Source organism: Cetorhinus maximus, chromosome 1 (assembly GCF_964194155.1).
Source record: "Cetorhinus maximus chromosome 1, sCetMax3.hap1.1, whole genome shotgun sequence".
In the NCBI taxonomy this organism is placed as follows: domain Eukaryota; kingdom Metazoa; phylum Chordata; class Chondrichthyes; order Lamniformes; family Cetorhinidae; genus Cetorhinus; species Cetorhinus maximus.
In genome coordinates, this window is record NC_135879.1 from 212,071,572 (window position 1) to 212,083,591 (window position 12,020).

At 41.0% G+C, this 12,020-nt stretch overlaps 1 protein-coding gene across 5 annotated transcripts in view; it reads left to right on the forward strand.

Annotated features, from left to right (window-relative positions):
* Nucleotides 1–12,020, forward strand: part of dym (dymeclin) — a 531,615-nt gene that overhangs the window by 203,381 nt on the left and 316,214 nt on the right. For all 5 annotated transcript variants that reach the window (XM_078552754.1, XM_078552781.1, XM_078552773.1 and 2 more), the window contains exon 13: nucleotides 5,009–5,103. In XM_078552754.1, the coding sequence (XP_078408880.1) occupies nucleotides 5,009–5,103 (95 nt within the window). The remainder of the gene's footprint in view (nucleotides 1–5,008; nucleotides 5,104–12,020) is intronic.

Consider the following 12,020-nt stretch of genomic DNA (forward strand, 5'->3'; position numbering starts at 1 on the left):
ATAAGTACTTTATACCTATCTTTAAAAAGGAATAAGATGCTGCCAAAGCCCTAATGAAAGAGAAAATAGCTGATGGGCTAAAAATTGACAAAAATAAGTTATTAGAAAGGCTGCTTGTACTTAGTTTATGAGTCACCAGGACCAAATAGGTTGCATCTGCGGATACTGAGGGAAGTAAGAGTAGAAATTGCAGAGGGTAATGTCACTGGACTAGCAATCCAGAGGCCCAGGCTAATGCTCTGAGGACATGGGTTCTAATTCCACCACAGCACCCGGTGGAATTTGAATTTAATTAATAAAAAATCTTTAATTGAAAGCTAGTCTTGGTAATTGTGACCATGAAACCATTGTCAGTTGTCCTAAAAACCCATCTGGTTTCACTAATGTCCTTTAGGGAAGGAAATCTACCGTCTGGTCTACATGAGACTCCAAATGCACAGCAATGTAGATAGATTGTGTCATGTCCCAGTTTATTGTGAACTTTCAGTCAATAGTTTTAAAATTGGAAATAAACAGACTATTAAAATAGCTGTTGCAAGTCATGTGACCATTTGTATTTTGAGCTCCAGACAATTCTAAGTCAAATTCTAAGAACAAGTATCTAATTAAATATGGACATCCACAGCCATCTGGGGAATTCACACATCCCTTTGTTTAAGAACGGATCATCAACAAAAGAAGTATAGAACTCCAGCCGACCTGTGTCTCTATTTCACCCTGGATAAAGGGAACATAGAAACTTAATGTGTGTAAGACGGATGTGAATGGATCCTATCAACCTTCCATTATATTATGATGGGGAGGTGGTGGCGTAGTGGCTGTGTCACTGGACTAGCCATCCAGAGGCCCAGGCTAATGTTCTGGAGACATGGGTTCAATCGTACCATGGCAGCTGGTGGAATTTGAATTCAGTTAATAAATCTGGCAATTATTGATTGTTGTAAAAACCCATCTGGCTCAGTAATATCGTTTAGGGAAGGAAATCTGCCATCGTTACCAGGTCTGGCCTATACGTGACTCCAGACCCACAGCAATGTGGTTGGCTTTTAACTGGCCTAGCGAGCCACTCATTTCAAAGGCTATTAGGGATGGGCAATAAATGCTGGTCTTGTCAGCAACATTCACATTCCACAAAAGAATAAAGAAAAAAAATTGATGTTTCCCCCACCCAAACTGGGCTGGGCATAAAGCAACAACACAATGACCAGAGTCAACAAGCACTTCACCCTCTATTTGGAAAAAGGACTTTGAACTTATGCAAGTCACATGATGAGCGAACCATTTTTGTCTGCTTTTGAAACCAACAAGAAACTGCTTGCAGACAGAGTCCCACCAAAAGCCATCAAGCTAAGTCATCCAAGCAGCCAAGATAATAAACAGCAATACTTGAAAGTGGAAGTTCCTAACAGAGAGGAGGATCTCCAAACTCTTCCAGTTAAAGTTCACCTGAGAATCAACCTCCTAGAAATTTGACTACAAGAAACTTCACAGCTTATTGAGAATCCTTTGCTTTACTAGGCCTCACTTCAACTAAAGCACCAACTTCATCCAAGAAAGTACAGGCCTGCCATAAAAGAGACTGTGATAATTATAAGCTGTAAGAGAATAATACCTTCATCTGTATCTAATCTTTGTGTGTGTAAGTGTGTGAGGTGAGTGAGTGAAACATTGTATTAAAGTCAGGGTAAGTGTGTCTTTGTATTCTTTATTTTAAAATGCACAAAAAGCTTGCTACTAGAATTATTTCATTGGGCCACTCACTCTTGAGGGTAAAAAAAACACACCTTACATACAACAGTACTGATCACAGGCAGTAAAAGACAACATGTAAATTATAACCAACAGTTGGAGCAGCTGGGGTTGTTCTCCTTAGAGAAGAGAAGTCAGAGTAGATTTGACAGAGATGTTCAAAATCATGAGGGGTCTAGGCTGAGTAGATAGGGAAAACTGTTCCCATTGGCGAAAGCGTCAAAAACCAGAGGACACCCATTTAAGATGAATGGCAAAATGATCTTACAAATTAGGAGCAGGCATAGTCCATTCGGCCCCTTGATCCTGCTCCACCATTTGCTAAGATCATGGCTCACATTATGGCTTCTACTTTTCTGTCTATCCGCTACACCCTTAGATTCTTGGCTGACAAGAGAGACAATCTAACTTGTCCTTAAATACTCAATGACTCTGCCTCCACTCCTCTCTGGGGAAGAGAATTCCACAGATTACTGACCTGCTGAGAGAAAAAAATTCTCCTCATTTCCATCTTAAATAGGAGACCCCTTATTTTTAAGGTTTGTTCTCTAGTTCTTGTCTGTCCCAAAAGGGAAGACATCCTTCCGGCATCCACCCTCTTATGTCCCCGCAGGATCTTATATGTTTTAATAAGATCACCTCTTAATTCTTCTGAACTCTAATGGATACATGCCCAATCAGTATGACCTTTCCTTATAAGACAACATCTTCATCCCAGGAATCAGTCTGGAACCTTCTCTGCAGTGCTTCTAATGCAATTATATCCTTTCTTAAATGAGGAGACTAAAACTGAACACAGGTGCTCCAGGTGCTGAACACCAATGCTCTGTACAACTGCAGCAAAACTTCCCTACTATTATATCCCATCTCCCTTGCAATAAACAACAACATCTCATTTGCCTTCCTAATCACTTGCTGTACCTGCACGCTAACTTTTTGCGAATCATGTGCCAGGACACCCAGATCCCTCTGCACCTCGAGAGTTCTGCAATTTCTCTCCATTTAAATAATATGCTGCTTTTATATTCTTCCTGCCAAAGTGGACAAGGTCACATTTTTCCACATTATACTCCAATTTGCCAAATTTTTGCCCATTCACTCAAAGAAGTGAATGGGCCGAATGTTCGCTTCTGAGACATGTAGCTTGAGTTGGGAAATTTCTTAGCTCAGTGCACACACCTTGGGAAAGAGTGCCCCAAATGGCACGATTTTTACTTCAGGGTGCAGGACAGAGTCTGGTCACTAGCCCTGGATACAGTTGGGAGGCGTTCACAGGTGCTGCTGAGTGCTGAGGGAGACTATTTAAAATACCCCCCCTCGGTTCTCTAGGACTTCGTCCCAGTTGTTTTGTTAAGTATTAGGCACTCTAGCCTTCACCCCTCAGACCCCATTACTACCCCCCCCCCCCCCCCTCCCCATGCTTCGTCTGTGCTAACTTATGACAACCCATGCGCCCCCTACCCACCACGCTTTGTCCTTACACCCTTCATGCCAACTTACTTAGTATTCACTGTAGGCAGACTTCAGGAGCCATGTTGAGATGAAATAAAATAAAAATCTTAATATCCATTATAGCCTTCATTATAACAAAAACAGTCCCATTCATGAAAGCCCATTCAAAATGTTTAAAGCTCCTCAAGTACTAAATCCCTTACCAAAACAAATAGACCTGTATTCATAACCGCACATCAAAGGTTGCTAATCCTTTAATAACATCTTTGAGCTGCCAAACTGTGAATTTGGAGCCCCCTGCTGGAATAATTGTAAGTTGTGGACGGAAGCTATTAATAACGATATAATTATATCCCTTTGGGTAATGTCAACAAATGGCTATAATAACTGCTAGAATGGACTTTTTTCAACACTCACTGACATAGGCAGGCTGGTTTGTTTTTTCAAATTTTTAAGGGGTTGTAGATTTAAATAACTTAACAGCTTGATAGTTCTACAGATCTTATCTGCCCTTCATGAGCATTTACATCTCTTCCATAAATTTGTGACTCCCACACTGGGTTATGATGCTTGCTACAGCAAAAATAGGGCCTGTTTGAACTCAGCACAGGGCTCAGATGGCCTTGCTTAGTTTGGATTTCCCTCGTGTGAGACACGCCCCGCCCCTTTCTCCTAGTGGCAAAAATGGGATCCATCAGAAATGGGGGCAGGTCTTCCAGATCCGTGTCCCATTCCAGAAAAGGCTTGACTCTTCAAAACAAAATGGCAAAATTTGTGATTGTCATCATCAATTTTTGTAAAGAAGGCAATAGAAATTTGGGTTACATTCTTGTTTGAGCATTTGTGAACATCACCTAATACTAGTTAGTGAGTTGAGTGGAGAACTTGTCTGCAGTTCTGGCATCACTTGCAGCTAGAGCTTCATTGCTTCTCGCTTTTCCTGTACAGTTACCAGTTGCTGACTGGCATTACATGACCAATGCCATGCCAGTCTGAGCAGTCGCTGCCAGAACGATCCCAGTCTTCCAGTCAATTTTAAGATGATTTGCTGCTAGCTTACATCCAAGCCTACTGTAAATATGTTAATGATTGTTCGAAGTGTATAGTTATTTTAAAATTTCCAGACCAGCCCGTTCTGCCTACCATGTTTAATTTCTCTAGTTTAGTATTTTGCTGAAATATAATAAGATGTACACTATTGTTTTAACATTTTCTGCACTATTGTTTTAACATTTTCTACATGCAAATCAACATTCTTCATGTATCAGGCCAGCCTTCATTTTATCTTTGTGATCATGCTTTAATGACTTGCAGTTGATACTGGAATGTTTTGAGCGAAGACCTGTAATTTCACTGTCAATTAAGTTTCAGTTATGGTCGTAGCTGTGTGTAGATTTAGAGTCTTCAACACAGATGATACAGTTGATTATATTTTGCTCAAATATGTCCTTGATTTATTTGTGTTTTGAGAGCAGTTTGGATCTTGAGCACTTCTCCCGCCCACCTTCCCTCCCCTTTGTCCCACAATTGGCTGTCATCCCTTCAACTGTCGAAGGCATCTGCAATCCTGGAATTCCCTCTGAAACTCCTCCACATCTCTTCCTATAATATGTTTCTCAAAACCCATATCTCACTAAGCTTTGGCTCACCTCTCTTAATACCCTCTTCCTTATCTTGTCTTCCATTTTTGCCTGATTATCCATTTGTGAAGCACCTTGAAATGTTTTTCAATTTTTAAAGCACTGTAGTATAATGTATTTTTTTAAATGCACAACTTTTTAGCTCTTTTCATTCCCTTTTTTGTTAGGACAAATATCTACATACAAATTGCTTGGCAGCATTAGCCAACATGTCTGCTCAGTTTCGCTCATTACATCAGTATGCAGCTCAGAGAATTATCAGGTAAGCTCTTTCTGATATTCTTGCAGAACCTTTGATCATTATAGGATTATAGGATCATTACACTCTGCTAAGTTTTAAAATAGCACCACATGCTCTTAACCATTTTTCCTTCATTAAGCACTCTCAGGTGTCTTTTTAAAAAATTGTTAGTTCTGTTGTTCTCATGTTATGGAGCAATAAATTTTTGAGGGGCTTGAATTTGACTTGTATCAAAAAGCAGGTACAAAGTTCTGGAGGGATAATTTTGAAAAGAAAGACTTTTGAAGAAGTCACTTTGCAGAAAAGCACTTAGTTTTGTTAAATTCACAATGGTACAGTTTACGCTGTGGTAATGTAAGAATAATGTTGGAGTTACCCTCCAAAGAAGAGTATGCAAGTAGATGTTTTCCATCATCATTTCCAAGTCCCACCTCTGTATTGCACCTGTCGACTAAAAGCATAGTTGACCATACTTTCTCAAGACAACTAGAATTGACAATAACTGTGCTTTGCCAGCATTTCCTACATCCTTAAAAAAAAGGACTTTTTTTAAAGAATGGAGCTTAAGATGCTCAGTGCCCTATTCGGCATACTTATTGATTGCGCATGGGTAGTTAACATTGTCAGTTTGCCTGAGACAGCCTTTCATTGATACTATAATGTGGATAGTTGTTAAATCAGAAAATCTAACCTATGCACTGGACATATTTTAGTTTGTGCTAGATATGACTTCTCCTGAAATGTGTGTAACTGCAAATCAGAGTACCTGAAAGAGAGTGGTTACCCTGGAGGACCTAGCAACATAGAGATTCTTTTTGTTACATGTTGCTATCAGTGAACACAGAGCAGTCCTAGGGCCTTCCCTACTTCAACACAAGAACCAGTTCCCTAGAATTTATGTTTATAATCATGAGCACTACCAAATTGGACTGTAAAAAAAAAAAAATGGAGCCCTGGGTCAAACGTCAGAATAATTGTTAACATAAGAGTGTTGGAAGAGAGAGAAAGGAATAGATATCTGATGCAGCAGTTAGATTCCTCACGAAAGTTATTTACAGAATATATATTTACAGAAACCATATGACCTAGCTAAGCTGGAAACAATCCTTGACCAGATTAAATGGCTGCCATTATTGTTGCAATGTACCATTGTGCGTTTAACATTAGTAAATGCTTTTCTACAAAGTACCTTCTCTCTTCAGTTTCGAAGAAGAGTCATATTGGACTTGAAACGTTAATTCTGGTTCTCTCTCCACAGATACTGCCAGACCTGAGTTTTTCCAGCACTTTGTTTATATTACCTTCTAAAGTCTTTCTTTTCAAAATTATACCGGCAGAACTTTGTTTTTTTGACACAAATCAAATTCAAGTCCCTCAAAACTTGGTTGCTCCATAATACAAAGGCAACAGAACCAGCAATTTAAAAAATGTTACCTGCAAGTACTCAATGAAGCAAAATTTCATTGCTTCATTTGATGAAGTTCGCAGGCTTGAGCGACTTGATGAAGCCTTGGCGACTTGCTGCTGTGCATTCTGTAGATATTGTGCATTCCAGTTGCTTTACACTCGGGGTGGATAGTGTGAATATTTAAGCTGGAGGATGGGTTGCTGATCAAGCAGACTGTTGTTCCAAGTAAGTTGACAGTATTCCATCATACTCCTAAATTTGACCGAGTAGGTCAAAGGTGGAAAGGCTTTGGACAGGCTTTGGACAGTAAGCAATGTACCCGTATCCTGACCTGTTGTAGTGACGGCATTTTATCCATCTGACTAGTGATGACCACCACCACCTCCCCCCACCAGGGCAGCCCTCCAGGACATTGATGCTTGGGAATTTGTTGATGTTGATGCCATTGGATGACAGGGTGAGGGGGCGGGTGCACAGTGGGTTTCTGATTGCTGGTTAGTCTCATTTTGTTGAAGATAGCCATTGCCTGGCACTTGTGTGGCATGAACATAGTTGAGCCTAGGACGCTGCATTGGGGAACTTGTGCAGTCATATCTTGGGACTGAGGTGATTGGCCTTCAATAATCATAATCATCTTTCCTTGTGCTTGGTTTGACTTCAGCCAGTGGAAAGTCTTTTGCAGATTCCCATTGACTTCAGTTTTCCTGGGGCTGCTTGATGCCACACTCGTTCAAATGTTGCCTTGATGTCAAGGGCAGTCACTCTCACTTCACCTAGAATTCAGCTCTTTTGTCCATATTTGAGTCCAGATCCAAGTGTATGTGATGGAACGCAAACTGGGCATTGTTGAGTAAGTTATTGGTAAATGCTGGTTGACAGCACTGCCCATGAGATCTTCCATCACTTTGCTGATGATTGAGAGTAGACTGTTGGAATGGGTAATTGACTGGATTGGATTTCTCCTGTTTTTTGTGGATAGGATACCTGGGCAATTTTCCAGAATGTCAGGTAGATGGTATTGTTGTAGATGTACAGGAAACCTTGTTCTAGAACACAAATTTTCAGTGCTACAACCGGGACATTGACAGGACCCATAGTATTTTCTGTGTCTAGTGCGCTCAATCATTTCTTGATATCACATGGAGTGAATCAAATTGGTGAAGATTGGTTCAGCCTTCAGGAGGAGGCTGAGGTGGATTATTCCTTGCTACTCCTGGCTGAAGATGGCTTCAAAAGCTTCATTGTTGTCTTTTGCGCTCATGCTGGGCTCTCCAACATTGAAGATGGGGATGTCCATGGAGCCTTCTCCTCTTGTTAGTTGCTTAATTGTCCACCACCATTTCTAACTGGAAATGACAGGGCTGCAGAGTTTTGACATGATCCACTGGTTGTGGGATTGTTTAGCTCTGTCAAAGCATACTGTTTCTGCAGTTTGCTGATCATGCATATATTATAATTTCATACTGTTGGCACCTCATTTGCAGCTATGCCTAAATGCTCCTTCCAGCATGTAATTCTGCAATTCTCATTGAATCAGCATTGATCGTCTGGCTTGTTGATGATGAAAGAGTGAAGGATATGTGGGCCATGATATTACAGTTTGTGGTGTTAATGTCCTACAACATCTCAAGGAGGCCCAGTTCTAGAGCTACTTGATTTGATAATCTATTTTACTTAGTGTGGTGGCATACCAAATGACAAGATGGAGGGTGCCCTTTGTGAACACAGGACCTGGTCCCCTCAAAGACTGAATGATGGTCACTTCTACCAATATTGAAGCATCTAAGATAGGTAGATTGATGAGCTCAAGTAGGTTATTCCCTTGTGTTGCTTCTCTCAACACCTGCTGCAAATCTAGCCTGGCAGTTATGACCTCAGGACTCAGCAAGCTCAGTCAATCAATGGACCATATTAATTCTGAGCCCTTGCTATCTGCAGTGTTTCCTCCAAATGGTGATCAACATGGAAAAGTGCCAATTCATGAGGCAGGAAAGTAGGTGGAAAAAGTTTCCTTGCTCGCATTTCACTTGAAGCCATTGGACTTCGTAGGATCAGGAGTCGTGTTGAGGATTCCCAGGGCAACTCCCTCGACTGTATGTCATTGTGTCTGCACCTCTTGTGGGTTAGTCCTGCCGGTGGGATGGAATGTATCCATGGATGGTGATGTTGGAGTCTAGGATCTTGGTTGTTAGCCATGATTCAATGAGTATGACTGTCAGGCTGTTGCCTATGTGGGATAGTTCTTCTAACGTTGGCACAAGTCCTCAGAAGTTAGTGTGTAGGATCTAGCAGAATTATGCTTAATCTTTGTAGCTATTTCATACAACTAAATGGCTTGTTGAGAAGCAATTGTTGTGGAACTGAAGTCACGCATTGGCCTGACCAGTAACAGCAATAGCCTTCTTTCCATCAGGTACGTTTTTTTTAAACAACAATCCGGCCACTTCTTGGATTTATTTAATTGAATTCAGATTCTCAAACTGCCAAGGTGGAATTTGAACTTTTAATTTATGTTTTATGGATTATTAGTCCAGGTCTTTGTATTGCTAGTCCAGTGACAAAACCACTATGATGATATGCCACATACAATACTGATACTTGCTCATTTTGATAGTCAGACTCAATTTTTTTAAAATTAATTCATGGGATGTGGGCATTGCTGGCTAAGCCAGCATTTATTGCTCATTCCTAATTGCCCTTGAAAAGTTGGTGGTGAGTTGCCTTCTTGAACTGCTGCAGTCCATGTGGTGTAGATACACCCGCAATGCTGTTAGGGAGGGAGTTCCAGGATTTTGACCCAGCGATAGTGAAGGAACGGTGATATATTTCCAGGTTAGGATGGTGAGTGGCTTGGAGTGGAACTTCCAGGTGGTGTGTTCCCATGTGTCTGCTGCCCTTGTTAATATAAAGAGTCCTGGGGCTGGAATATCACAAGAAATATTAAAGCACCTTCTGTAGTTAATGGTTCCCATGAGAAAAAGGATTTAGGCTTATTTATTGCAGAACTTTTTTCCTATTAAGTCATAAATGATGTACACCAGGATATTGTAGAAAACCCATTTTATTTGTCTTGTGAATAAACTAGTGAGCGTCTTATAGATTGTTAGGGTGGATTTGGTGTTTTCTGAGGAAATAGTTGTATTTTTCGTAGATGCACGCTCTTTTCCGTTAGTTTTACTTATAATTTTATTTAGCTTTCTGCATAACATTAGAAATGTTAACAGAGAATCAGCATCCAGCTGCAGCATTCTCAGGTCATCTTAACCATACCTTATCTATATCTAACTATCATCTCTATACGTTTCCACAGAAATATGGCTAAGCCCAAATCATAGAACATTCTTCACTGTAACAAAAAACATTTTAAAACACAACTGGTGACTCGTTAAGTGGTCAATTCAGAACTGTCAGTGACTTAGTCACTGGTGTGTCCTCTTTCCACTCAACATTATAACGACAACAGCAACTTCTTTTTAGATCCCGCCTTTAATGTAATGAAAAGCTCCCAAGGCTTCACAGGAACACTACAAAGTAAAGCATGACATTGAGCCACAAAAGGGGGTATTAGATCAGATGACCAAAAGCTTGGTCAGAGACGTAGGCTTTAAGGAGTGTTTTAAAGGTGATAAGTGAGACAGAGAGGTGTACTTCAGAGCTTGGGGCATAGACAACTGAAGGCACAGCCATCTATGGTGGAGCAATTAAAATTGGGGATGTGCAAGAGGCCAGAAGAGTGCAGTTATCTTGGGGTAGTGGGGGGCGGGTGGCGGTGGTGGGTGTAGTTTGTGGGCCTGGAAGAGATTGTAGAGGTCTTGGAAGTATTTGAAACCAAGGATGAGAATTTTAAAATCAGGACATTACTTGACAATGTAGGCCAGCGAGCACAGGGGTGATAGGGGAACTTGCTGCAAGTTAAGACACAGGCAGCAGAGTTTTGAATGACCTCATGTTTACAGAGGGTAGAATGTGGACACCAGCCTGGAGTGTGTTGGAATAGTTGAGTCTAGAGATAACGAAGGACGAATGAGGGTTTCAACAACAGATGTGCTGAGCCGGGTGAAGTTATGTGATGTTGTGGAGGTGGAAATAGGTGGTCTTAGTGATGCACGAACATGAGGTCGGAAGCTCAACTTGGGATCAGATATAATATCAAGGTTGCGAATAAACTGGCTTAATCTCAGACTTGCCAGGGAGAGGAATGGAGTCGGTAGCTAGGGAACGGAGCTTGGATGGGGATCAAAAGCAATGGCTTCAGTCTTCCCAATAATTAATTAGAGGAAATTTCTTCTCATCCGATATTGGATGTTGGTTAAGTGGTCTGATAATTTGGCAACAGTGAAGGAATCAAGAGAGGTGGTGGTGGGGTAGAGCTGGATGTTGTCAGTGCACCTGTGAAAACTAATGTTGTGCTTTCAACTGATGTCATCAAGAGGCAGCATGTAGATAAGAAATAGGAGAGGGGCCAAGGATAGATCCTTGGGGAACAGCATGAGCTGGAAGAGAAACTATTGTAGTGATTCTCTGGCTATGATTAGATAAAAATGGAACCAGGTGAGAGTAGTGCCAACCAGCTATATGACAATGGAGGAGGATGACATTGGAGAAGGCTGGTGTGGTCATCTGTGTCAAAGGCTGCAGACAGCTTGAGAAGCTTGAAGAGGGAAAGTTTACCTTCATCACAGTCATATAGGATGTCATTTGTGACTTTGATAAGAGCTGTTTGGTTACTGTGGCGGAGTGGAAACCTGGTTGGAGAGATTTAAACAGACTGTTCTGACAAAGTTTGGAACAGATTTGGGAAGCGACAACACATTCAAGGACGTTGGAGAGGACTGGGAGGTTCGAGATGGGCTGGTAGTTTGCAAGGACAGTATGGTCAATGTTTGGCTTTTTGAGGAGAGAGGTGATGATGATGACAGATTTAAAGGAGAGAGGGACAACATCTGAAGAGAGAAATGTTTACGGTATTGACTTACATGGAGGCTGGGAGGGAAAGTTGAGTGATCAGTTTAGTGGGAATAGATTCGAGGGAACAAGAAGTGGGTCATATGGACAAGATGAGCTCAGAGAATGCATTAGGGGAGATGGGGGAAAAACTAAAAGAAGATGTGAGTCAGGGCTATGGCAGGGGGGAGCATTAAAGGAAGTTTGACCAGGTGAACTAGTGGAAGGGAGGAATGCTGATTGGATTATCTCGATCTTGGTGACAAAGAAGTCTGTGAGCTCCTTGCATTTCTATATATTATTGGATAAAGTATTGATTTTGGAATTGAAAGGTTTCTTTAGGTGCTACTTCAAACATCAGGTATTACGAACAAGATTTCCTTAATTCAGTTTCTAAATTCAGTGGGAATAGTCAGATGAATGGAATTTTCATTCTTGCATGTCTGAAGGTGTTTCTTGAAAAAGAAACTTCAGTATAAATAAAATGAAACTTGTCCTGTAGTTCATAAAGTATACTGTAGGAAAATGGTATAGGAAAAATTATGTACAAAAAATTGTATAGTGTTGGGCCAAGTGAACTATAGCC